The sequence below is a fragment of the Zonotrichia albicollis genome, chromosome 21, assembly GCF_047830755.1.
Source record: "Zonotrichia albicollis isolate bZonAlb1 chromosome 21, bZonAlb1.hap1, whole genome shotgun sequence".
In the NCBI taxonomy this organism is placed as follows: domain Eukaryota; kingdom Metazoa; phylum Chordata; class Aves; order Passeriformes; family Passerellidae; genus Zonotrichia; species Zonotrichia albicollis.
In genome coordinates, this window is record NC_133839.1 from 8,890,577 (window position 1) to 8,918,432 (window position 27,856).

The 27,856-nt window shown below is 52.4% G+C and overlaps 1 protein-coding gene across 2 annotated transcripts; it reads right to left on the bottom strand.

The window, feature by feature from the left end:
* Positions 1–507: 507 nt before the first annotated feature.
* SARDH (sarcosine dehydrogenase) lies at positions 508–26,749 on the bottom strand. 2 transcript variants are annotated; one of them, XM_074556537.1, is made up of 22 exons: positions 26,553–26,744; positions 26,372–26,481; positions 24,417–24,717; positions 23,125–23,303; positions 22,326–22,505; positions 21,637–21,760; positions 21,373–21,473; positions 20,225–20,329; positions 19,703–19,832; positions 17,370–17,456; positions 17,182–17,272; positions 15,339–15,480; positions 13,773–13,856; positions 12,654–12,767; positions 11,982–12,120; positions 11,156–11,269; positions 9,686–9,833; positions 8,724–8,817; positions 3,500–3,662; positions 2,528–2,696; positions 1,971–2,106; positions 508–1,009 (listed from the first exon to the last, which is right to left on the bottom strand). In XM_074556537.1, the coding sequence occupies exons 3-22, from the start codon at positions 24,709–24,711 to the stop codon at positions 884–886; spliced, it is 2,721 nt and encodes a 906-aa protein (XP_074412638.1). In that variant the 5' UTR covers positions 24,712–24,717; positions 26,372–26,481; positions 26,553–26,744; the 3' UTR covers positions 508–883. The 2 variants fall into 2 exon arrangements, with proteins under 2 accessions (XP_074412638.1, XP_074412639.1); XM_074556538.1 differs by lacking the exons at positions 508–1,009; positions 1,971–2,106 and having other exon boundaries at positions 2,679–2,807; positions 26,553–26,749.
* Between the last annotated feature and the right edge of the window lie 1,107 nt (positions 26,750–27,856).

The following is a 27,856-nucleotide window of genomic DNA, read 5'->3' on the forward strand; positions in this document are numbered from 1 at the left end:
CCCTGCTGCCCCCAGGGCTGGCTCTGAGCTGCCAGAGGGGTTTGAGCCCATGGCTCAGCCTCTGCCAGCATCCCCCTCTCTGCTGGGAGCTAAAAGGAGCCACCTCCAAGGTGACCTTTGGGAAGCAGCCACAAGGGACCAGGGAGCTGCCAGCAAGGGCAGCTGTGGGGCCAGTGCCCCCCTGGCCACCTTACACCACAGCCTGTGCCAGGAGCAGCCCAGAAAAATCGTCCTGGAAGTGTTCAGGGCCAGACTGGATGGGATTGGAGCAGCTGGGCCAGTGGAAGGTGTCCCTGCCCATGGAACCCACGGCATGAGATGGGCTTTGAGGTTCTCCATGGTTCCATGATTATGACACACAAACACAAACAGCACTGCAGAGAGGGACCCACAGTGTGAGCCTAGGCAATGTCCCTGCACTCTGCCCCTTCCCTCCACATCCCCACTCCAGCAGAGCCCCCAGGATGAGGTGACACCTGTGGGAGTGGGGACAGACGCAGCAAGGGACCTGTTTAGAGGTTCCAGCTGTATTGACAACCGAGCTACTTTAAAAAAAATTCATTTCCAGGCTACATTTGGGGGAAAGAGATTCCAGCACAGACAAAAATTGAAACCACTTCACACACAGTGAGACCAAACACTGTTTGCAGGCCAATTAACCCATGGAAAAGAATTATTGCTGCAGTGTCCCCACTTCACTGGGCAAACAGAGCAGCAGAGTCTTTGCACTTTTTGGAATCTTTTCCTCCTCTCCCCTTGATTTGACCCACAGTGGCTTGGTGAGTTCCAGGGGGTTGCCTGGCTCTTGCAGCTGACCCCGGAGCCAGCAGGGGCCAGGAGTTCAGCCCGCAGCTCCTCTGCCCTCTGGGCAGCCCATCAGCCTTCAGTAAAAGCCTTTCACACGTTTGTTGTCGGGGTCGAACGGGGATTTGGTGTGAGCTCGGGCCGGGAAGGTCACTCCCATCCGCTCCAGCTCGTAGCTGCCGCTCTTCACAAAATCCAGGGAAACCTGCGAGGCAGAGCCATGGAAAAACCTCTGTAGGGTGGCAGCATCCCAGCTCCACCCCTGGGCAAGCTCCCACCCGCCCCACACATCTGATCCCTGCAGAAAACCCGGCTCTGCCATCCCCAGATGTGTGGAAAGGGGGATGAGAACTGTTAAAAACACCCTGTTTAAAAAAAAATAAAAATCAGGGTTTGAAAATTTTAGGTTTCTTTTTTTTTCCCTTGTGAAGGTATATGATGGAAATAAAAAGGGGAAAGGAAAGGGGAAAAGAAAGGAGAGGTGAAAGGGAAAAAGGGAGAAGAGAGAGGGAAAAGGAGAGGAAAAAAGAGAGGAAAAGGGAGAGGGAGAAGGAGAGGGAGGAGAGGGAGAGGGAGAAGGAGAAGGAGAAGGAGAAGGAGAAGGAGAAGGAGAAGGAGAAGGAGAAGGAGAAAAAAGGAAAAGGAAAAGGAAAAGGAAAAGGAAAAGGAGGAATATTCATCACTGGGAAAAAAGGGTGTTCCCAGGAGCAACTGGCCCACAAAGCCACTTGCCTTGGGTCTCTCGCAGGGATGCAGGATGAAAAGCCAAGGCAAGCAAGAGCAGCAATCACAGCCCACACACAGCTCTTGGCTGGCACAGAAAAGGTCCCTGGAGACATCACCCAACCTCTGTCCCCACAGCACGCTGCTAAATGAGGGCACTGAATGATTACCCAGGAGCCTCCCAGGGTTAATTAAAACCTTGCCGTGCTCCCATTGGCCATTGCTCCCTACAACATAAGTGAATTTGCTACTGCGATTAAGTATTTGGTTGCAATTAACCCCTGAGGCAGCACTTGAGCCGTGCATGGACCTCAGACGGTGACAGTGACACCAACTTTGGCACCAACCCCTCGCCCTCCAGCCTGCCCAGGGAAAACGAGGGAGCTGCTATGCCATGTCCCAGGGTGTGTGGAGGCACAGCCAGCCCGGGGCTCTGCACTCACCGGGCCCCCTGAAGGGTCTCGGATGTAGCCGTATGCGATGGTTTTGTCGATGGCAAACCCAAAATCTGCCCGGCGGATGTGGCCGACCACCTGCCCGTCCCTCCAGACCGCCTCCAGGCCGAACATGGGTACCTTCCTGCGAGGTAAAGGGCAGAGCTGCCACAGCACAGCCCCTCCATGGGGCACAGGGCTCTGGCTCTGCCCCAGGGCACCCCATGTGCCAGGGCTCCCACTGCCCACGGGCTCAGTCACCTCTCCGTGCTGAACCCAGAGTGTCACCAGCCCCATCTGCAAAACTCTGGGTGAAACAAGACCAACCCTCACACCTCCTGCAGCTCCCACTGAACATACAACAAAGAATTTGCTCATTCACCTCTCCCTGCCGAACCCAGAGTGTCACCAGCCCCATCTGCAAAACTCTGGGTGAAACAAGACCAACCCTCACACCTCCTGCAGCTCCCACTGAACATACAACAGGGGATTTGCTCATTCACCTCTCCCTGCCGAACCCAGAGTGCCTCCAGCCCCATCTGCAAAACCTCCAGGTGTGTACTCACTGCTCGGTGGTGAAGCACACGAGGCGGCGGAAGATGCCCTTGGCTTTCTGTGCCTCCACGGCCTCCCGGCCCAGGAAGGGGATGCTGGACTTGAGCTTGCAGGTGAAGGCCAGCCCTGCTTCCAGCGGGGTGTCATCGGGGCGCAGGTCTGCGTGCCAGTGCCTGTACCCTGCAGGAGCCAGCACGGGTCACCCACTGACCTGGCACAGCACCCCTGTGTTGCCATGATATTTTCTGAAAAATCCCTTTGCCAGGATTTTTCTCTTGAGAAGCTGAGAAGCTTCAGAAGAAAAGAAAAAGAATAATTATCTGCTGCTGTGGAATGCAACAGGTGCATATTTGATTGGTCCATGTTGGTTGTTTCTAATTAATGGCCAATCACAGTGAGCTGGCTTGGACTCTCTGAGAGTCATCAGCTTTTGTTATCATTCTATTCTTTTCTTTGCTAACTTTCTGATGAAATCATTCTTCTATTGTTTAGTATAGTTATAATATAATATAATATAATATAATATAATATAATATAATATAATATAATATAATATAATATAATATAATATAATATAATATAATATAATATAATATAATATATAAAAGCACCCTGTTTAAAAAATTAAAATCAGGGTTTGAAAATTATATTATATTAATTATATTATATTAATTATATTATATTATATTATATTATATCATATCATATCATATATCTCAGCCTTCTGAAACATGGAGTCAAGATTCTCATCTCTTCCCTTGTCCTGCAAACACCACCACAGCCCTGCCCCTTGGACACCCACTGCCCTTTATTCACCTGGATAAAACACCTTGGAGAGGAGCACACAGGGGAATTCTCAGTGTTCTGAGACCCTGCCCCACCTCCAGTCCCACTGACCAACCCCAAAGCTGAGGAAAAGCTCCCTGCCCTGCTCCCCCCTCTGTAGGAGAAACAGAGATTGCTGCTGGGAGGAGAACAAGGACCTTTCTCGATGCTGAGGCTGTCGATGGCTCTGTAGCCGGCGTTGGCGATGCCATGCCGCGCTCCCGCCTGCATCACTGCCCGATAAACCTTCACACAGTCAGCCCTGGGCACGTGCAGCTCCCAGCCCATCTCGCCCACGAACGACAGCCTCATGGCACGGACCTGCAAAGGCAAGAGGGGAACATCCCCGGGGTGCAGCTGGGCTGGGCAGCCTGGCAGAGGCTCCCGTGTCAGGGGAAAGCCAGCCTGGCCTGGGTGCTGGGGAAGATGGAACAGGAAAGCCTTATAAATATGACTGCCTGGCAAAAGATTTGGAGAATATGGAAACTATAAGTGAGATTGAAATGAAAGCAAGCTTTGAGATACCTCAGTTACCGAACAACTGGAAAACAATGGTGTGGCTGGCTGAAGGTGATCCCCTTTTGATGGAACAACACCCTCTGCTTGCTGACAGCTCCAAGGGTCAGAGCAGACCCCATTAGCTTGGCAGAAGGGGCCCAAAGAGGAGTTTTTAGGGTTTAAAATGTAACACAGCACAGTAATGTAATGATTCTTATAGGCTGTATGGAAATGCTATAGGACTTGTACTAGATTGGTTAGTGAGAATTAGAATATTCAACACAGAAGAAGATTTATTGTATTGTAATGAGAACCTCACTCTCTTACCCTCTCATTTACTTTCTCATCCTTTTTACCTTCTCTCTCTTTACCACTCTCTTTACTTCTCTGTAGCTGGCAGCTCCCAGCAGGGCCCTGCACCCAGGCCCTTTGCAATAAACCCCAAGTTCCACGACCTGGCTGCAGAGATCTCTTGTCCCTGTCTGTCCCGACCATCCTACCCCTGGGAACTGTGGTGGAAGGCACTTCTGGGCTCTCCTCTCTTGCACAAAGACAGGCTCATGTAGCCCCACATTTCCCTTCACAGAGAAAAGCAAGGCACAATCCTTCCCAAGAATATTTCTGGGATTCACATTCTCTGAACCTCAGAGAAAGAAAACACAATACTTACCATTTGCTGTGCCTGTGTTTGTGCAAAAGTAGAATGCAGCATGGAGACTAGTTACCCAGAGTGATGGTGTTTTGTTTCCAAGGCTATCAGGGCCAAGAGTATTGAGACTGTTGGGTGACAGTCACAAGATTCATTGCAGTTGTGTGCAGGGTTGAGTGCTTGGCAGATCCAGTTTTAAATGTATAGAATAATATAGTATAATAAAGTAATTAATGAGCCTTCTGATATCAATGCAGTCCTCCTCATCATTCCTCCTTCCTCAGGGCCCTGGCACCATTGCTGTAGGCTCAGAGTGAATTTCTCAGCTCTGGACATCCTAAGCCTGGTACCTCAAACCAGCTACCGTCAGTGCCAGTGGGCAGAGGTGGCTGCTGCAGCATCCTCTGCCTACAGACTCCAGGGCTGGGGTGAGATGTGATGCTCCAGCTCCAGCCAAGCTTTTGTCTCCCTCTGCTGATCCTCTGAGACAGGGAAGCTGTCCCCAGCAGGACTGTCCTCCTGCTTTTGGGGCACTTCCTCACTGCTGTCCCTGCCCCAGGAATGTTCCTGGACAGTGCTGCCACAGCAGAGGCACCCAAGGCTCCTGGGCATGTCCCAGTGCCACCAGGGAATGCTCAGGGTTGTGTCCCAAAGCTGAGCTGTCACATGAACTCCACACCAAACGCCAGAAGCCCCAAGGGGGGATGAGCAGATCAGCACAGGGGACTCGGTGCTTCTCCAGAGAAGCCTCATTCCCAGGGATGGAGCCTGGCTGCAGTCCCAGGGAACAGCCTGGCCCGCCTGTGTTCCACCAGCCTCTCACCCAGGCACCCTCCTGCTGTCCCTCTGGAACATTCTCCATTCCCAAAGCCTTCCAGGCCAGCTGGGACCGGCCCAACTCAGGCACCTTCCCTGCAGACAGCCCTGGAGCCTGAGCTGCCTTTTCCTCTGATTCATCCCATTGTGTTTCTCCACTTCCTCCCCCACAAAACCCCTCTGGTTCATCCCTCTGGGTACATCCACTGCAGACACAGAGCTGCCTTTGGGAGAGAGATTAACTCCAGAGTTCCTCTCTGGGCTGTGATCTGTGCTGGTAACAAAGCTGTCCCCAGCTCAGGACACATTTCCAGGCTGGCTCTGGTGGCCTTGGGCTGGCCTGGCCATGCTGGCTCTGGCTGGGGCTGGGGTACAAGCTGCATTTTGCCATTTGCTGAGCTCTTGCCCCAAGCAGGGCTGGTACTCTCTAATCCCAAATGCAAACAGACCCCAGCAGCTGCTGCCCAAAGCAGGCAGAGGTGCCCAAGGTTTGCCTGGGCTCTGTGCTGCCAGCATGGCACACCTGGGAGCCCAAATCCACTCCTGCTTCCCCTGGCAGCAAAATCATATCCTCAAGCTGAATTTACAATTTTTAAATGGTGAGAAACCTTAACCTCTGCATTAGGAGTGAGGAGGTGGAAGGAACACAGGATGGGGAATTTATTTTGAGCCCTGCCCTGGTCCCTGGCACAGCCCCGCAGCCAGGCACAAAGGCTGGCACTGACTTCCCCAGGAGCACAAGGGGCTCAGAGAAGCTTTTTCCTCTTCACAAAGGTGTCATCTAATTAGGGAACAGCCTGAGAAGAGGCTGCTGCAAGCCAGCTCCCATCTTCACTGCGGCAGGAGATGCTCTGGGGATTGACAGGCAACTTCCCGGCTCGTTAACCCCGAATGGGACTGCAGCTGAAGCGCTCTTTACAATCAGGAGCAACTTACTCCTGGGAGGAACTTCCTCTCAAAGCACCAGTGCTCCAGGGGAATGAGCATCCCTGCAAAGTGCCCACAGAAAACGGGAAATCCTGGAAAATTGGGGTGATCGGGCAGTGGTGAGCTGAGCACAGGGAGGGACTGGGGTGTGTGTGAGCCCCTCACATCCCACCGAGGAGGGGGGAAATGCTAAGGGCTGCACTCGGCAGCTCTGCTGGATTCCCATAGGAACAGGCCTTCCAGCTGGAGCTGTGGAATTGCATCCATCCCTGGGCTTTTGTGCAGCGATTCAAAAGCATTCTAGGTACCATGGAAAATGAAAACCTGAATTTTTCCCTGTCTCCAGCAGTGAGATTCAAAGGGAGACCTTTCTCTGCTGTTCCATACAATGAGAGACTCTATATATAAACTCACAAACCAATCCATAATTTCCAGAGTCATTAACTCTGCTGGAACTCTCCTTTGACTCCAGCTGATTTTGTTCAACTACTGAGTTAATGCAGGAAAATCTCAGTGATAACTTTTTTAAGATGCTGGGTTCAGTTTAATCCCCCTGGAAGGTGATAATATCAGCAAAGGCTTCAGCCTGCTGCCCTGAGAAATCCTCCCACTCTAATTCCAGCGTGGGATGGGGCCCCTGGCGTTCATTGTCCAGTGGGACAAAGGAAACCTCCTGAAGGGTGGTCCAGTCCCCTCCCAGCTCACACCCCTGAGACAGGAGAGCTTTTCTCTCTGTCCATCAGGGAATTCACACTCCAAAGAATCCACAAAACTTCTGCCAGCTCAATCTTCCTTGAAGGACTGGATTATTTATAACAAACTTGAAGTGAAATGCAAATAAACTCATCACACTCCTGGAGACAGGAACATTTCCACACCTTTCTTAGGGCAAAAGCAGATTATTACAAGATGATATCAGCCTGCTACAGGCTGACAGGGGAGGGTGTGGGGAGGATTAATGAGGACTAAAATCCAGAATTTTGGACGACCTGCACCAGTGGATTGGCTTTGAATTCCCCAGGCCTTCCAAGGGACACTGAACTCTCTGTGGGTTGAGTTGCTGGGCACCCAGGGTGCATTGATGGCAATGGTTTGGAGATTCATCTCACTTGGGCAAAATCTGTGCCTTACTTAAACCACCTTAAGGCCTGGCCAGGCTGTTGCTCACAAATCAAGAGGCTCTAATTTGATTTAGCAGCAATCTCTTCAGCAGGCAGCTGCAGGAGAATTAAAGCCATTTTAATTCTGAATGAAAAGTGGCCGCACGTGGCTTAACCCAATTTCCTTAACATCCAGTCTGCTGCAGCTCCTGGCTCTCCTGCTGCCTTTTATGAGATTTACTGCTTCACCTTCACCTCCTTCATACCCCACCAGGCTCCAGGCTGAGAGCAGAGAGAGTTCTGGGCATGGTCCCTGCTCCCATCCAGCAGGAGAGGGATGCTCTGGGACCATGGCCTGCCCAGGCTTCCTATAGAAAGGAGCAAGTACAAATCCCACCCTCTCCTCAAAGTGTTTGTGCAACCATAGGAATATTCCACATGGGATAAACATCACTGAGAAATCAGAGTTTCTCCATGAAACCTTGCTCAAGCTTTTCCCTGATACCCAAAGTTGTGAGCAGCAGGTTTTCCTAGGACATTTCTCCTTTGAGAAAAATGACATTTCATGGTCACCAGCTCTTCTATTTGGGGTGTTCAAGCTCAATCAAGAGCTTCAGGGCATGTGTGAGGCCTGAAGGCTGGGCAGGAGCAGGATGATGTGTGCTGTACTGGAAGCTTAGGGCTGTCAGGCTTCTCCTGTGATCAAAGAGCAGCTCCCAGGCTGCCCAGTCCCTGCTGCCAGTACCTGACAGGCTTTGCATTAAATTGTGCCTGTTTTTTATGAGGAGGGGGAAATGGAAAGTGTCTGGAGTGTCAGGTAGATCTCATCACCAGGGCTGGCCCTAATCCGTGGAGGCATCTCTCATTCCTGTGGCATCGCTGCAAAGCCATGAGTCACCCTGTCCCTTCCCCAGGCTCAGTGCTGTGACACCCCTGGCAGAGCAGGATGGCACCTGCCAGGCAGTCAGGCAGGGAAACACCCTTGTCTCACTCTGGGTTTTGGCCTTTTCCTACAAAAACCACAACAAAACCTCTCTGCAATAAAGAGGGGGCAGACACATTCCCAACAGAGGGAGATGAAACAGTTTGCCCGGAGAAGCTGTGGCTGCCCCTGGATGCCTGGAAGTGTCCCAGGCCAGGTTGGACAGGGCTTGGAGCATCCTGGGACTGTGGAAGGTGTCTCTGCCCATGGCAGGGGGTGGAACAAGATGATCTTTTGTATACTATTCCAAAATACAAAACCCAGTGCAAAACACTAAAGAAACCAATTAGTGCAATCCAACAATCTTTCAGGTCCCTTCCAAGCCAGACCAGACTGGGATTCTGTGCTTGGCTGGTGGGTGCACAGAACCCACAGCTCCCTGGGCAGCTCAAGGAGGGGCCCCTTCCCACCTGGCATCCTGCAGCTGTGGTGATCTTGTGCGTGGAGAAGGGGAAGGCCTCGTTGCTGAGGTCGGTGTCGAGCACTTCCTGCAGGACAGCACGGCTGTGGGGAGACAGCACACAGGAGCAGGGAGGGTTATCCCCAAATCCTGCTCCTCCTCTTGCTGGCAAGACAGACTTGAGCTGAGATGGCTGATGTGCAGTGCTGTGGGAGCCTCAAAAGAAATTTCAGTTCCATGGGAAGTGGAGTGACACCCCAGCCACATCAGCATCAGTGTCATGGGGCTCACACCTACCCCTGCCCAGCATGGGGACCTGCACCTGAGGCAAACCTCTCCCCATCCATCCCTGCATCCCTCCTTCCACTCTGCATCCTTCCCTGCATCCCTGCACCCCTCTCTCTATCCCTGCATCCCTCCTTCCCTCCATCCCTGCATCCCTCCATCCTTCCCTCCACCCCTGCATCCCTCCATCCATCCCTGCATCCCTCCGTCCATCCCTGCATCCCTCCCTCCACCCCTGTATCCTTCCCTCCATCCCTGCATCCCTCCATCCTTCCCTCCACCCTTGCATACCTCCTTCTACCCCTGCATCCCTCCATCCATCCCTGCATCCTTCATTCCATCCCTGCATCCTTCATTCCATCCCTGCATCCCTCCCTCCACCCCTGTATCCTTCCTTTCATCCCTGCATCCCTCCTTCCATCCCTCCATTCCTCCACCCATCCCTCCATCCATCCCTCTGCCCCTCCATCCATCCCTGCATCCCTCCTTCCACTCTGCATCCTTCCCTGCATCCCTGCACCCCTCTCTCTATCCCTGCATCCCTCCTTCCCTCCATCCCTGCATCCCTCCATTCTTCCCTCCACCCCTCCATCCACCCCTGCATCCCTGCCTCCATCTCTCCACCCCTCCACCCCATCCCTCCCTCCCTCCCCGCTCAGGTTACTGGGAGAAGCCCACACCTCTCACCTCAGCGGGCCCTGGATGCTCATCATGCCCAGCTCCTCGGAGCAGTCGAGGAGTTTGCACTGGAATTTCATGTCCTGCAGCACGGTGGTGATGTGGGACCAGTTGTGCTGAGCCACGGCCCCGCCGATGGCCAGGTAATATCCATCCCCTGGAACACAGCCCCGGGCACTCTCAGGGCTGGTTCTGCTCTGCACAGCCTCAAGTGCAGCCCTGAGCATCTCCAGCTTGCACAGCCCTGGCTGGGACTGCCAATGAAAGGGTTAAAGAGCTGGGGGATTTGGGAAAGCTTTGGGGCTCTGCTTTTTGTGGGGCTCAGCACAGTGAAAATGGCCATTGGCAGTGAAAGTGTGTGTGAGCATCACAGGAAAAAACTCCTTGAGAACAACAGCAAAAGCATCTGCAGTTTTATCCAGACACAGAACAGACCCTCAAGGGTGGAGGGAGCTGTGGGTACAGGTGGGAGCAGGGAATGCCACAGTGACCAGCCCATAACCACTACAGTACACTTCCCACTGTATGCAAGGAAGAATTTCATCTCCTCAGTAATCCTGGGTGGAAGAATCCCCAGGGATGGTGTTTGAGAGCTGATTAATATGTAATCAATCTTCCCTCTGTCTTTCCTGCCACTACGAAATTGCTCTCTGGTATTCTGTCATAACGATAATGAGTGCAGCCACCTACTGTAATTGGGAAAATAGACTTTGCTGTGATTAAACACCTCCAGTGCCCGCCAAAGCTGCAGCTCTGTCAGCCACTTCCCACCCTGCTTCCCCTGCCAGTGTCCCAGACAGGAGGGAGGAAGGATCCTCCCACAAGGGAGGGAAAAATCACAGGCACCCCACACTGCTGGGACAAACACAGTGACATTGCCCCATGGCACACCTGAAGGTGCTGAGATTGCCCCATGGCACACCTGAAGGTGACACAGCATGGTGACATTGCCCTGTGGCACGGGGCACATCTGAAGGTGACACAGCATGCTGAGATTGCCCCATGGCACATCTGAAGGTGACACAGCATGGGGACAGGGCTCTGTGGCCACCCTGTTCCTGGCCAGACCGAGCTCAGCATCCTCCTCCTCCGCAGCTGCCTAATGCCATTCCTGCCCTCAGGGCCGCTCTGCTGCCTTCCAGTCCCCTTAATTGCAGCTGATAAGGGCTGGGACAGAGGTCAGAGCTGCCAGGCAGGGCTGGACAAACCCAATAACAGCGATGAGCAGTGCAGGGCCCTGGGGACAGGGGCCATAATCAGGTTACAGGCACCGGGGATGGAGGTGGAAAAAGCCAGGTGGCTGCCATTAGGAAAATGCAATCAGCCCTGTGCCTGCAGCCCCTCCAGCGTGACACGGAGTGCTGGGACAAACCTGCCCAGGACTGGAAAATTCTCTGTGTGCATTGAAAAAGCAGCAAGAAAACCTGGGAATTCAGGGAGGGTGACAGAGCTGCTCCATGCATCTGGTCAGGGTTTTACCTTCAAAGGCAGGGGCCAGGGGGGAGCCCGGGGTGCCGGGGCTGATCCTGCTCACAGTCAGGTCGCTCTCCACGCCGCCCTGGCGGTTCAGCATGCAGGTGTACACGGTGGAGCCTGCGGGGCACAAGGGCACCATCATCAGCCAGCCCGGCACAGGCAGCTGGGCAGCAGGAAAAATGTCATTGTCATTAAATCACCCATCCTGGCTTTGTCCTGACTGACCATGGGTGTCCCAGCACCGGCACAGGGAAAAGGAATGATGGCTTTTCCCTGTTCTGTGGGAGGAGATGAAGTTGCACCCTTGGAAATGCCCAAAGTTGCTTCCCAGCCTCGGAAAAGGGGACAACAAACCACAGCTGGCTTGTTTGAGGGTTGTGCTTGATTTACTCCAGCACTCATTGCACCTCCAGATGTGAGCCACAGCTGGAGCCAGAGGGAAACCTCCCTCCTTCATCCCTGAGCTCAGAGCACTGAGCTGCTGCAGCATCCAGCGAGCCAAAGGTGTCTCTGAGGTGAAACCACCACAGCTGCTGCCTTTGGTCAAGCAGTAAGGGCCAGACGAGCCCAGGCACGTCCCATCTGGCTATATTGGTATTTAATTTCAACATATTGGCGCCCAATGTGCAGCACGAAGCCACAACCCTGAGATTAAAAGTCTCAAACGCCTGTGTGAACAAGGCAGAATTAAGACTGTGGTGAGGACAGGGGGAGCAGCCTCTTCCCAAACCCTCTGCAAAGGCAGCACTGAGAGGAAAAGCCAGTCTGGGTTTTTCTGGATTATTTTGGGGTGAGATCTTCCCAGCAAAAGGAGGAGCTGAGGCTGTACCTGGGGCTTTGCTCACATCAGCACTGAACAGCCAGTCTGCTGCTTTGGTAGCTTCAGGTCCAACCAAGTAGAACTTCCCAAAATAAGACATGTCAAAGAGAGCCAGGGCGTTCCTGCACGTTAAACATTCCTTCTTGATCTGCAATTAAAGCAAATGCGGCAGCGCTGAGGCTGAGCCCACAAAGGGAAACACAAATTAAACCATTTGCATAACGGGAAACGATACCAGGACACTCTCCTGGTGCCTTTAAAGGCTTCAAAATGCTCCTGAAAGAATCAGGAATTTGCTGGAGCCAGCCTGACAGGCCATCCCAAGTGCCTGATCCCATTCCTCACCTCACTACCTCAGTGACAGTTATCATCAATAACACCCAAATTTTATCAAATTGGATTTTTTTCCCCAAGCTGCTCTCAACACTTCAGCAAAGCAGCAGCATAATTCCCATGGCCTCTCCCCTGAGATTTCTGAGCCTGGGCTACACATTTCCCTTCATAGTTTTGGGACATTTTGGAGCTGTTTTGGAGCTTCTCCTCCCTCCGAGCATCACCCAGAGCCGCGATGGGGCACAAATTCTGCTGCCTCCAGGTCCCTCAGCTGGCTGGGGGTTTGGCAGGGCAGGAGGGGCTGGCTGGGGGTTTGACAGGGCAGGAGGGGCTGTCAGCCCCGCTCACGATGTCATGGTGAGGAGGGAAGTCGAAGGTGTACTCGTCCCCCAGCAGGCGGTTGTAGGCGTAGTCCCTGTGGCGCTCGTGGCCGTAGGCACCGTAGTAATCATAGTCCAGGACCTGGGGGACAGGGAGGAGGAGGAGGTGAGGCTGAAGCCAAAACACTCCTTGGCATATTCACCCCACTCCTGGAGAGATGGCTGTGGTGGTGGGTGCCCACACTGGCATCCCTGATCACCACGGGGATGGGTTCTCCAATATCCCTGCCCATGGTGATGGATCTCACCCCAACTTCCCAGCCCATGGGGATGGATCCTCACCCCAACATCTCTGCCCATGATGATGGCTCCTACCAGAGCATCTCTGCCCATGGGGATGAATCCACAGCATCCCTGCCTTTAGTGATAGATCCCCATCTCAACATCCCTGCTCTCAGTGATGGATCTCCATCCCAACATCCCTGCCCTCAGTGATGGATTTCCATCCCAACATCCCACCCCATGGGGATGAATCCACAGCATCCCTGCCTTTAGTGATGGATCCCCATCCCGACATCCCTGCCCACAGTGATGGATTTCCATCCCAACATCCCTGCCCACAGTGATGGGTCCCCCCCTCAGCATCCCTGCTTTTATTGATGGATCCCCATCCCAACATTCCAGCCCTCAGTCATGGGTCTCCCCCTCAGAATCCCTGCCCTCAGTGATGGATCTCCATCCCAACATCCCTGCCCACAGTGATGGATCCCCATCCCAACATCCCTGCCCACAGTGATGGATCCCCATCCCAACATCCCTGCCCACAGTGATGGATCCCCATCCCAACATCCCTGCCCTCAGTGATGGATCCCCATCCCAACATCGCTGCCCACAGTGATGGATCCCCATCCCAACATCCCTGCCCTCAGTGATGGATCCCCATCCCAAGATCCCTGCCCACAGTGATGGATCCCCATCCCAACATCCCTGCCCACAGTGATGGATCCCCCCACAGCATCCCTGTCCTGATGAGGGGTCCCCACCCCAAAATCCCTGCCCTCAGTGATGGATCCCCACCCATGGTGCTGGGTCCTACCCCAGCTGGTCTCTCCAGGCTGAGGACCCCCCCAAACCCCACTGTTCTTACCGGGGCTGCTCCCCCAGGGCTGAACCAGCCAGGTCTCTCCCAGCCGTGCCTCTCCTGGAAAACACAGCCCTGCTGCAGCAGCTCCTGCACAGGAGAAATGGGAACAAACAGCTTTTTATAAAAAATTCCTCTCACAGCTCTTTGAGCAGCACTCAGGCTGCCCTCCTCGGGTGCAGATGTGGGCTTAACACCAGACTTGTGACCCCTTGGTTTGGCTATCAACAGCCAAAATCAGCCAAAATGTCTTTTAAAACAGTGTCAAACCTAAAAATTGCCTGATTTTTGTCCCACTCCGGCAGGATATTTTCCTCAAGATGCAGCAAGCCACAGCCCAGCTGTGCACCCCACCAAAACCTGCCATGGGGTGCCCAAATTGCTGACCAAGAGTTGCTACATGCAGAGAGCAAGATTCCCTGCCATGTTCACAGAGTAATTATATAACAACATTTAATATTTATACAGCAACCTTCTCATTCCTCCTCTGAGCTCTCAGGAAAGCCTCTCTGCACGCAATTAATTAGGGATCCATTAAGACATTCTTGTTTGGAGCCTCAGTTCAGAAAAGAATAGATTTTGTTGAACATCTCAGAAATCATTCAGTGCCTATTTATAAAACACAGCACATGTTCTGGAGCTGCATGGATAAATAGCAGCCTGTCAGTCAAGTGGGCATCACTTATTAGACATGCTATTAAAAAATAAATTGCATCCTCAGTGACAGAAAACAACTGAGCTGTCAAGCAAACACCGGGGGCTGGTGGGCAGGGGTGTCTGTTTTAGTGCTCCAGCCTCTGCCCTCCAGTTGGAAGAGGAATGGTGTGATGTCAATCAGAGGGAAGCAGGAATGGGCTTGGGAAATGTGGCTTTGCCAGGGCTGGGGCTGGGGCTGGCAGTGGATGAGGCTCTGGTGCTGAGCCAAGCTGAGTGTCTCGAGGGATCCGGGGGGTTCTGAGCTGCTGGTGCAGCAAAATGCTGGGAATTGGGGTTTTGTCTCAAGTGCTGCATCTTGAGAGTGCTCACCTGTGGGTATTTGTGTGAGGTAGGGGCTGGAGCAGGAGGGAGCCCTGGCTGGTGGCTCCAGGGAGCAAAACCACTTAGGGAGTGCTGGCAAAGCCACCTCTACAGAGGCACATCCCTCTTCCCTTGTGCCCCAGGCTCACTCCACAATGAGAGACGTTGGTTTGGGGAGAAACTGCTGCTAAAGAACACAGTTTCTTTTTTTCACAGAGCAGGAGATTCCTGTGAGCATTCAGCACCCTCAGCCCTCTCAGCTGCCCCTGAGATGGACTCAGCCTCAGAGCTCTCCTCTCCCCTTTTCCCTTGCTCATTGATCATCACCAGGTTCTTAACCCACATCTGCTGAGTCAAATATGGGAATTCTCAGGCTCTCTGAGCATTAAACCACCCATGGCCCCATAACCCTCACAGTGAGCTTTGGGGTCTGGCAGGGGTCTCCCCAGGATGAATGGATGGCATCACAGAGGCTTTGGGGAACGACCCAGCTGCAGCCACTCCTTGTGAGCTCCTTTTTGCTGCTGTGAGGGCCAGCGCAGGCCCTGTCCTCACCTCGTGCAGGGGGTCCTTCCTCATGTTGCGTCCTGCCAGGGGCTCGTCGTGGGGGAACACCACGGAGTAGTTCTTGGCGTAGGACTCGTGGCTGCGCTCGCGCATCCAGCGGTTGTTGTCAGTCAGGGAGTGGTGGAACCTCCTGCAGGAGGAGATGGAAACATCTGGGTGAGCCCACCAGCTCACGGCCTCTGGACCAGACACAGGTGTGGATGAAGCTGCTGGTGTAGAATTATTATTGCTGCTCCAGTGTTGTGGGTAGGAGCAGAGAAGCCAAACAGGGCTTGGTGCTGGCCATGCCATGGTGATGACCATTGGAGCTGCCCCACCCCAGAGCAACTGGGAGCAGAAAACAGCCTTGTTGAGGAAAGAAAATAGGAAAAAAATAAAATTTTAGGTTAATTCCACCCCACTTCAACATGGGACCAGCCTCAGAATTTAAACCCAGCCCTGATGAGGGAATGAGCCCTGGACATTCCTTATATTTTTCACCCAAATCTCTCCACACTGAAATATAAATAAAATCCAAAATATCCTCAATTCATTTGAAGCATTTCCATCTTTCAAACAGAAAATCTCCTTGAAGGAATGTGCCAGCTCAGCCCACAGTCAGGTTGTTAATCCCAGAGATCTGTAACTCTGGGAAACAGCCTTGGGCACAAGTGGCACCTTTCCCAGGGCTGCAGAGAGGGAGCCAGTCAGGGCATGAAGGACAAAATGCCATTTTTAGGGACTTTTAAAATGATACTTCCAGCTTCTCTCCCTGCTGACTGGGGGCAGAGGAGAGGCAGGGCATGGGGCTGAGCCCTGCAAGGAATACAAGTGATGCTCCCCAAGAGCTGTGAGAGCAGCTGCTGGCAGAAGGTGACACAAGGAATGTCACCAGCACCCCTGGTTGCCCCATCAGCCTCAGCCCTTCACCAACGAGCTGAATTTTTGACAGCAGCAAGCGGGCAACAGCTGCCAGATGAAATATTTACAAGCAAATGTTCTGAGAGGATAAATATTGAAATGTGTGGAAAAGGGAGTTATTTAAAGAGGAGCTTGGTAATTGTCACCAAAAGGAAGGAATGGGACTGACAGCTTGATGACAGGGCACATGGGACATGGGAGATGGTTGAGGGGAAAGCCCCTGGCTGCTCTCAGCAGGGCTGGGGTCCCTTGGGGTCAGGGGGGCTGTGCTGGTGCCAACCCAGTGCCCAGCCTGGGATTTCTCCATCTCTCCATCCGCATCCCTGGTGGAAGGGGGCAGCTGGAGGCATCTCCCCCATCTCTGCAGGCCCCTCACTCCCACAGCCCAGGCCAATTTACCAGCTTGGCCACTAAAGCAAGGTGAGATTTTCAAAGCTTTGTCCCTCACAAGGTGGTTGCTGTCACTACAGGCTGTAAGAAAGCCCAAACCCAATCAAAGACAATCAAGCAAGTCAAAAGCAATTACTGAGCCAACATCTGCACGGCCACATCTCCCAGCCCTGGTGCTGCTGCAGAGGGGGGCCGAGCTAATCTTTGTGCTGTTGAAATCATCCCCCTGATTATTAACTTAGAGGATTAGGCACGGCTCTAATTGAACAACAAAACCCAAACATAATTACCCTGTCCTTGCCCACCACCACCACCATCTCCCTGTGCCTGATGGAAGCTGTTTGTGTGGGAGTGCAATGAGGCAAACGAGATCAACCCCACGCGTGCATTCATTAAAGCCACTGCCTGTAATTGATTCCAGCTCCTTGGAGGGACACACACGCTGCCTGGACAGCCATTCCTGATGCCAGCCCTGCCTTGGGAGCACCCCCAAGGGGCAGCAGGGATGAGGGGTGCCCATGGAGGCAGCAGGGTCACTTGCCTGATGTCGTAGCCATACATGTCCTTCTCCGGCCGGCCATGGATGATCCAGTGAGCCAATTCCCTGCCACAGCCACCTCCCAGCATCATCCCTGGGGAACAGGGCAGGGTGCAGACAGGGCCAGCAGGCCAAGCAGGGCTGGGGGATGCCAGGATCCCCCTGGGATGACCCCTCAAGGTCTCTCTTACCGGCGCTGTTGAAGCCGCAGCCGAGGAAGAACCCTCGGACCTCAGGAGCTTCTCCCATGAGTGGTTTGTGGTCAGCTGTGAATGACTCTGGAAAGCAGAGAGGGGCCGTGCCAGCGAGGCCAGGACAGGGGGGATCACACACTCTGGGGACACTCACACACTTTACAAACAGCTTTCCTCCTGTGCTGACCTCGTCCTGCTCCCAGAGAGATCGGTGGGGCCAGAGCTGCAACACCCAGCACTGCCCAGCACAGGGGTTTGGAGTTGGGCTGGAAATTTGGGAAGCAAAATGAATTCCCCAGGAGAAGGAGAACAAGGCATTGTGAGGGCTCTTTTTTCCTTCCCAATCCCCCAGCCAAGGGTGTCACTATAGGACATGAAAAAACACAAGCCCACACCGCTGTTCTCAAGCTGAAAGAAAAGGGAAGTTTATTTTCTAACTCTAACATTTATAGTTTTCCAAGAGTGGCAGTGGATTGGAGGGTGACAGTGCCACCTCTCCAATGACACTGGTCAAACTAACAGTCTATCAATTTTCTCTTCTTCTATAAAGGAATGCAAAACAATGAGTTATTTACAGAAAGCATGTGAGAAAGTTCACTACAAGAATGTCAACATCAGAAAGCTTAGAAAATTTTAAGAAAACAGGGTGACACAAGGGGACTGCACTGATCTGTTTGTTGCCATTTTAAACCTGGGCCCTGTTTCCTTATGGTGTATTCCACCTTTGTCAATTCCTGCTGGGAAATTCCATAATTTTGAGCCCCTTGGTTCAGCTGAGGGAGGACCGGGGATGTCTCTCCTGTGCTCATAATGTCTCCTGCTGCCAGTGCTATTCCACTGAGCCATCAGCCATGGAAATCCCTCTATAAATCCTCACCAGGGAGGACAGCAAGCCCCTGACAGAGGTCTGCAATCCTCCTCTCTGTTTGATGGTGCTCCCTCCATCCATCCATGTAAAAGGAGAGAGGGAAAGCTGAGTTCAGTGTGGTTTTTCCCCACTTAGCAATGCCCAGTTCGTGTCCCCTGATCCCACTGCTCCAGAAAAGGCAGGAGCAGAGCCAGAATATTTCCACTGTCACCAGAGCAGCTCCTCACGTGCCACTATCCCTGTGCAAATATTCCAGGCTACAAACTCAGGGAGTTAATGGAGCCAAAGCACCTGCCCTGCCAGCACAGCTGACTTTGCCCTGGGATGGGTGGCGAGGGCTGCAGGGACCTTGGCACAGTGACCACAGCAGAGGGGACAAAGCCTTTGCCCTCTGATCAGCCCAGCGTGACTCAGCCACCACAGGCTGCTGGCTTCAATCAAGAGGGAGAAAAGCAGGAGAGCTGAGCCTTGGAAAATGACATTATTGAACGACAAAGAGGAGACATTCATCTACCAGCAGCCAGTTCTGCTCTGCAATCAAACCACTGGACCCAGGGCCAAGGTCTCCACCTTGTACAAGTCATGTTTGATCTACTGAAGGGCACGAGATGTGCCCTGCTTTCCCCTGATACAACCCTAAGAGTTTCACTTTAAGTGCCTCAGCAAAAAGGGCTTTTATTATAGTTAATTTCTTAGTGTATAGTGGATTTTAAGGTCAAACCAAGTGTGCAAGGCTCAGGATCAATTTCTGGCACCACCTCCAGCTCCCACTGCAGGGATGGCTTTAACTCCACACCAGGGATGTAAATCTGGGTAAATCTAACCTCACTAGACCAGGAGCATGTAATAAAAATAATTACAGAAGATAACACTTGGTAAAATAACAGCCACTGCTTAAAAACATCTGCCTCTTAATTTTCCAGTCCAGCAGCCACAACATCAGCTGGAGATCCATTCACTACCAGACTAAACCCAGGCAGGCAGCTCCCCAGGGAAATGGCTTTAAACTCAAAGAGGGACAACTGAGATGATAAGAAATCAATAAGATTATAAGAAATCATAAGATAGAAGTTATTTACAACAAGCATGGGGAGGCCCTGGCACAGGGTGCCCAGAGAAGCTGTGGCTGCCCCATCACTGGAGGTGTTCAAGGCAAGGCTGGATGGGGCTTGGAACACCCTGGGATAGTGAAAGGTGTCCCTGACCATGGAATTGGATGATCTTTGAAGATCCCTTCCAAGCCAAACCATTCAGCGTGTCTCTGAATGTGTGATTCTGTTTCTCCACCCAGGCTAGGCCTGGAATGCCACCCTTTGGAAGATGCCACCACTGCAGCCAGACCAGCAGCACTTCCTCTGCATTCAAGGAGTTTTTCTTCTCCCCAGGCTATAAAGTTTCCCATTGCCATTAGCAAGATCTTCAGAAAAACCCAGCCACCACAGTGCCACCACAGCCACGTTACCTGGCCCACAGACAGTGGATTTAATTCCTGTTTTCTCCAGAACTGGCACCCTGTTGACAGCACCCTCAATGTGTTGCATGAAAACATCCCAGTCCAGGTCAAAGAGGCCAAAAGCAAATTTTTCAGATACCTAAAGAGAAGGAACAAGAATCAGGGCACAGAAAAGAGGATGGCTGACTGTTTGAGATCACCTCATCTCTGGCAGCCTCGGAGAAGATAAATTGAGGCTGCATTGAATCTCTGGGACTTTGGGGTTTTCTTGAGCAACCCAGGCAAATCTGAAATGTGAATTAAGGATAGAGGGATGAGCACCATCAAACAGGGAGGAGGACTGCACAGTTCTGTCTCTCCTGTTGCCTCTGCACTGCATATCTGTGCCACAGACAGCCCCAAAGGGGAGATGCTCTCCCCACCAGAGGTTGGTGCCTGCAGAATTTGGGGGCTGTGCCTGCGCCCACTCCCCCGAGGTGGCTTCCCTGGAAACTGCCTGGTTCCCCCAGCAAACCCCCAGGCTGCACTCACCTCCTCCCAGAAGATGGGGTTTGACTCATATCCACCCACGGAGAGGGCATCGCCTTGGAGACGCAGATAGACCGAGGCGTCGTGATCACGAACGTTTGGCATGTTCTGAAACATGGGCAGGGGGAGTGCAGGGGTCAGAGGAGGCCAAGAGCCATGGGGACACCCCTGTGCCACCCAGCAAGGTCCACAAGGTGGGCACCTGCAGCAGTGACCTGTCAGGGATGGCACACGATGGCACCATGGGTGCTCCCTCAGCACTGAAATTTGGGCGCCCCAAGAGGGAAGCACCCAGCTAGCATGGGAGAACAGCTCACACAGAGACCTGAGCAGCACCCAGGGGTGCCCTGGGGACGGGGAGCAGCCCCTGGGGTTGATCCTAGCTCAGCAATCATCACTCCTCTGCCTCCCGCCCCTGCAGGAGGATGCAGCAGCTCGAGGCGCAGGCAGCGGTGCACGAAGAATGAGGGATTTGTTCTTGTGAATAATGGATGGGGAAACATTTAGATAACACTGAGGAATCGGTGTAGGGCCTACTGCAAGCCGTGTTGACAAGTGGAATTAAGTGGATTGAGCAGGAGGCACTGAGGTCTGTGAGCTGCAGCCTCTCCTCTGGAGCCTTTCTTGCTGCTTAGGGCACGGTGGAGTCACTGCACTTTTCACAACCAGGCACCTCGTGCTGAAAGGGCAGGCACAGACTGTGTCAGCAGGATGGAAACTAATTAATGTGTCACCCTGAGTGCACTGGGGCCTTGGAGGATGAAGGCTCCTTCAACTCCCAAGCAATTCTCTGCAGCCAGATGGCAGGAACAGATTTATAGGGGCAGTCTAGAAATGCTTGGAGAGCTACACTTCTACCTGCCAGGTCTGAGGTCTTTATGAATGCTGCTATCAGACACCAAACACAAAGATCTTGAGGGGAAAAAAAAACATCCTGCCAGTTGTAACCTTGTTAAATATTAAATCTGACTCTGTTCAAGGTGATCTGACAGCCCTGCTGAGGGTGTGCACTCCCCTGAGAGCAGAGCCTGACCTGGCAGCAATCAGGAGCTCCCACAGGTCTGGGGGTCCCTGGCAGGGGCAGGGGTGTTTCTGCCTCTCCAGCCCTGTCCCCCAGAGCAGAGGAGCCGGGCTGCAGTGGGCACACTGACCTGGATGCCCTCGATGCGCTCGGTCACCACGTAGGCGTGGTGCATGGCCACCAGCGGCACGTGCACACCTGCCAGCCGGCCCAGGGCCCGTGCCCACACTCCTGCAGAGACAACAAGCCCGTGCTGAGCTCCTCTGCATCCCCAGACAGCTGCAGGGCACAGCCACGGGCTGGTGGAGGCTTTCCTCTGCATGGGAGCAAAGCCACCCCTGAGCTGTGGCCGCTGTCCCTGTCCCACCCCTGCCCTGTGCCCCGTCCCCTGTACCTGCACAGTTCACCACGCAGGGAGTCTGGATGGTGCCGTGGGCTGTCTCCACTGCATGCACCCTCTTCACCCCAAAATCATCAGTCCTCACCTGGATGCCCGTGACCGGGCAGTTCTCGATGATCTGGTGGCACAGGAAGGGGGGCAGAGTCACAGCAGGGTCACAGGGCAGGGGGACAGCCCAACTCACCTGACATGCAGCCCCCAAAGCTGGGAAAAGGGAACCTGAGCAGCATCCTGAGTGCCTTGTCCTGCTCCTAAAGGCCTTTTTACCACCGTCTATTTTCCCTGGATCTCGTGGTTCCTGCCAGTTTTGTCATTGTCATCCAAACAAGAGGACAACACCCTTCTTGGGAAAGCCCCAAACTGCAGGAGCAGCTCTGTCCCAGTGGGAAAGCAGAAGGTGAGGAAGGCACCTTAGTATAAATTACTAGGTAGTTTTTTACTATACTAAGGTTTTACTTCACTAAAGTATATATATTTACTTTACTAAAGTTATAATTAGTATAAATTACTAATTCTACTAATTAGTAATAATTTGGGAAAGCCCCAAATCTGCAGGAGCAGCTCTGTCCCAGTGGGAAAGCAGAAGGTGAGGAAGGCACCTTAGCATAAATTACTAAGTAATTTTTTACTCTACTGAAGTTTTACTAAACTAAAATTAGTCTTAATTACTAATTAAGAATTACCGTAGCGCCCCTGGCAGTCGCTGCCCTGGCCAGGGTGGAGCAGGTGCCAGCAGGGTCCATGGTGCCATCCTTGGGGACATACAGGGTGCCATAGAGGTCGTCCACGTTCATCAGGGGGTACAGGTCCTTGGTCTGTGCCGGGGTCAGCACGTGGGACTCCACTCCATACACCTTCCCCAGCTGCCAGGGCACAGGAAAACCAGGAGATCAGGCAAGGAACAAAAGATTTGGTCACCTCTTGCTGCTGAAGGAGTGACAAGCTGATCGTTATCATTCTACTTAAACTGATTATTATTATTATTATGCTTATGCTTTCGTGGCTTGCAGATCTTCATGTAAGGTTGGTAATTTGCTCCATGGGTCATAATCAAAACCACAGGTGTCTTGGGCTCTGTGCCAGGGTATCTGAGCCCCCTGGCAGGGGTTTGGGCAATCCAGGACAGCCAGAGGGATGTCCTGAATTCCAACATCGGAGGAGAATCTCAGGACAAGTTTATCTCCCAAACCCTAAATCCAGCACGGGGTGATGCTCAGATTTTAGGGAATATAACCCTGTTTTTGTATTCAGGCTGCCTGTGCAGCTGGAAAAATGGGGAAAACGATGCTACCACTATTTAAACAACCAAAAATCCGAGGCTGGATTTTTTTTAGCCAACTTTGGAGGAATTTAACAGATTTTGCCTGCCTTACACAAGTCAGGAGGCTGCCTTAGAAAGGACCTGCTGTCCAGGTGGGAAGAATGGGACATTCAGGGACCACAAAAACCCCTCCCCTCCTGCACGCCGGGGCTCCTCCCTACCGACATGAGCCTCTTGTACTCATCCAGGCGCTGCTTGTTGGAGGCGATGAAGAGCCCCCCGTTCTGCACCCAGCCCGTGTGCAGCCCGGTCTCGGCCGGCAGGTCGCGGCTGACCACGTCCCTCGTGTGTGCCAGCAGCTCCACCTCCACATCGCTGGGACGCAGCTGCCACAGGAGCCCTGTGCGCGGGGGACACGGGGTGACACAAGGATCGGTCACCTCCCCGTGACACGGAGAGGGATGCAGGGATGAGGAATTTCTGTGTGTCCTGTGCCACCCTGCGGGGCTCGTGCTCCATCTCGTGGATTTGTGGGAATGCTACAAAACATCGGGTTTTGTTCTCTTTGGGGTGTTAAATCAATGGGACAAAGAGGATATGGAGTGGATGGGCCATAAATGTGTGAAAAAAAAAAAAAGGCTTAAATAGCTCTGCCTCCCTGCCATAGAAAAGTGGCTTTAAAAAGGGGGTGGAAACTGTGGAAAGAAAGTGTTTCCTTTTGCTGCAGCCACATAAATTTTGGGGGGGAAAGCAAATTTAGGGAACTTAAAAAAAAATTTATATTATATTATATTATATTATATTATATTATATTATATTATATTATATTATATTATATTATATTATATTATATTATATTATATTATATTATATTATATTACATTATATTATATTACATTACATTACATTATATTATATTATATTATATTACATTACATTATATTATATTATATTATTACTATATTTATTAGTATATTATTGTATTTTATATTATTAAACTATTACATTCTATATATCATACTATTGTATAAATATTATATATTATTATTCTACATTATCATATTATTATATTAGTTATAATTTATATTCATGTTATATTTATATTAATATACATTTAATTGTATACTTAAATATTATATATTTTTATATTTAATATATGCGTATTTATATTTATTTTATGCATATATTTTATATATGTATACCTATATTTTATATAAAAGATATATAATTTATATATATAAATTTATATACATATATATACATTTATATATACAAATTTATATAAAATATGTCTATATTTTATATTTTATATATTTTATCTATATTTTATTTATATTATACTTTTAATTTATTTCTATTTATGTATTTATTGTTATATTTATATTTGCATTTATTCTATTTTTAGAAAATACTATGGCAGAAGAAAAACCAGAAATCCTCAGCATTTACATCCCAAACTCTCCCAGAGCCCACCCCAAACCCTGAGCATCCCCGGGCAGTGCCCGCCGCTCACCCGCGGTGTGCCAGGTGGTGCCCGAGGTCAGGCGGTCCCTCTCGAGCAGCAGCACCTCGCGCATCCCCATCTTGGCCAGGTGATATGCGGTCTGGCAGCCCAGGCTGCCGCCTCCCACCACCACCACCTGCGCCGAGGCCGGCGGGGCCCGGCTGGGCTGCCCGCTCCCCGGGCCCTGCTCCTGCAGCGTCTGCTGGTACGGGACGCTCTTCTTGGCCGTGGGGCCCGGGCCGCTGCTGAAGGGCCGGGGGCTCCTCCAGCGGGGGACGCGCCAGGCTCGGCTCAGCGAGGACATCGCCACCTGCACATGCCAAAAGCGCCTCGCTGCATCCCTGCCTGCGCCCCTGCTGCACTCACTGCCCGTGCCGGGGGGTGGGCACAGGCTGAGCCAGCCCTGGGCACATCCCGGGATCCCTTTCCAGCAGCTGGGGGTGCCTTTCCAGCAGGGAAATCCCAGTTGTACCTGTGTGCAGCTCCTAAACACCCTCCCTTACAAAGGGGCATGGGAATTCCCTAGCTGCCCCTCTGCTGCACTCTCTGCCCATCTCTGGGTTCTGTGCAGGGGCTGAGCGAGCCCTGGGCACATCCTGGGATCCCTTTCCAGCTGGGAAATCCCAGTTGTACCTGTGTGCAGCTCCTAAACACCCTCTCGTAAAAAGGGATTTGGGAATTCCCTGGCTGCACCTCTGCTGCACTCACTGCCCGTGTCTGGGTGCTGGGCAGAGGCTGAGTGAGCCCTGGGCATATCCTGGGGTCCCTCTCCAGCAGCTGGGCTTGCCTTTCCAGCAGGGTATGGGATCCCAGTTGTACCTGTGTGCAGCTCCCAAACACCCTCCCTTAAGAAAGGGGGCTTGGGAATTCCCAGTGCACTGGCTCATGCCTCAAAAACCACTTTTTTCTTCCCCCCACAGGAATTCAGGTGTTGTTTGGGCACAGAGAAGGTGCCAGGTTTCCTTCTGCCCATGTCTGGGTGCTGTGCACAGGCTGAGCAAGCCCTGGGCACATCCTGGGATCCCTTTCCAGCAGGGAAATCCCAGTTGTACCTGTGTGCAGCTCCCAGTCACCCTCCCTTAAAAGGGGGCTTGAGAATTCCCTGACTGCCCCTCACCACACATCTCTGGGTGCTGTGCACAGGCTGAGCTAGCCCTGGGCACATCCTGGGATCCCTTTCCAGCAGCTGGGGGTTCCTTTCCAGCAGGATATGGGATCCCAGTTGCATGTGTGTGCAGCTCCCAACACCCTCCTTTACAAAAACGGGTTGGGAATTCTTAGGGAATGGCACCCTCTGATCGCTCATGCCTCAAAAACACTTTTCCCCCCCCCTACTAGAATTCAGGAGCTGTTTGGGCACAGAGAAGGTGCCAGGTTTCCTTCTGCCCATCTCTGGGTGCTGTGCACAGGCTGAGCGAGCCCTGGATGCATCCCGGGATCCCTTTCCAGCAGCTGGGGGTTCCTTTCCAGCAGGATATGGGATCCCAGTTGCATGTGTGTGCAGCTCCCAAGCACCCTCCCTTAAAAAGGGGCTTGGAAATTCCCAGTGCACAGCATCCTGTATTGGCTCGTGCCTCAAAAACCACTATTTCCCCCACCCCCCCAGGATTTCAGGAGCTGTTTGGGCACAGAGAAGGTGCCAGGTTTGCCCTGGATCAGAGGGTGGGGCAGTGGCTGCTGGGGGGACACACAGGGACAGGTCCTGCCTGTCCAGCAACCCCTGTTTGGGTCCTGGCTGAGCACACAGCTCAGGATTTGCTCTTGGAACAAGATTGAGGGTGCAGTGGTGCCAACACAGACCCCCTACACAAACCACAGCTGTGAGCAGGGGATCAGGGATCAGTGTGACCCCTCTGACACCCCTTGTTGCTGCCACGTGGCCACCACAGCCCTCACTGTCCCCCCAGTGTCCCCCCAAGCTTCGGGTGACAGCCCACAGCATATTCCCACCAGGCACCACTCACCAGCAAGGCTCTCTCCAGGCTGCCTTTCCCTGCTAGGATATGGTGGGGCCCCTGCCTTCCTCTGATGCTCTCCTCCTCCTCCTCCTCCTCTTCCGTCCCCTTGGCCCCTGCTGCAAAAAATATTAACCAGCACTTGGAGGCGAGCAGAGCCAGCCCGAGCCAACAGAAAAGAGAGACTTACCTCCTTGTCCCCCTCCTTGTCCCCTTCCTCGTGGCTCTGCTGCTTCCCAGGCAAGACAAAAAGCGTGGCAGAGCAGAGAAATTCAAAGCAGGGAGGAAAATTCTGCTTTTCTTCCCCGGCTGGGTGCCCAGCAGAGAACAAACAGCCCAGCTGGGGCCAGAGGGACTCGCAGGCTGCCGGGCTGGCTGGAGCTGTCAGCTGGATGCCAGAGAGCAAACACGGCCAGAAAAGCACCATCTGACCCCCCTGCTGCAGTTCCCAGTGGCTCCAGTCAAAGAACAGAGATAAAATTCATTTACACCCCAAGAGCTCAAAGCAAAGGTGGTAACACCAAAAAAAAAAAATTTAAATTGGAGTTGGGTAGAAAATGAGGGTTTGATTTTGATCTGCAAAGCTGAAGTTTGTTGTTCCTTCAGCTCAGGGCTGAATTAAGGCCTGTTTGGGCAGGACACACAAGTTCTGCTGGAGGGCTCATGCTGGTATCTCAGAGAAGCAGAAGCCGGGGTGGAGTCAGGGTTTGGCTGCTGGTTGGGAGGGATTGGGGTCCCAGCAGCATCATGGGCCCCCAGGCAGCATCTCCCACCCCTGCAGAGCTCTGAGCAGCCACGGGATGGGTTTTTGGGGGGTTTTAAGCATCCAGCTCAAGTGGAAGTGCCCCTTTTCTGCTCCTCAGTGCCCAATCCCTCTGCTTTTGCCTGCTGGACACCCTGTGGTACCCAAACTGCCCCAGTTTGGGAAGGGTTTAACAGGAGCTGAGGGGTTCCCTTATTCCAGCTTTATCCCCTGTCTCCAGCAGCATTTTCCCTCCTTTTCCCAGAGACAAAACCAAATTTTGTCTCAGTTTCTCAGTTTCACAGAGAAAGCCCCAGTTCCTGCAGGCTTCTCCACGGACTAAATTGCTCAGAACAACCACAGAGCTGCAAACAAGTCTAAACTCCTGTTTGCAGTGGGCTGTTTCTGTTTGGCAGGCCAGAACCATTTCATCAGCCTGTCCAAATTATCAATATGACCTTTGGGCTGGAGCTGACCTAGAACAATACAAGCCCAAGCCTGAGCCCTTCACCAAGCTCAGGATGGGCAGTGGGAACAGCGGCAGCTCCCACAGCCCCTCTGAGCCCTGATGTGACTGCAGAGCAGGAATGAAGGGGTTAATTTTGGGGTGATCAGTGCAGTGTACAGGGAGCCCACACAGTTCAACCTCCCCCTGTAATTTTTAGGTTAATTCTAAAATAAAGCTCAGGCGCCAGCTGGAGCTTTCTAGGTCACAGCAAACGTGGTTAAAGCAGGGCTGAGCCAGCCAGGCG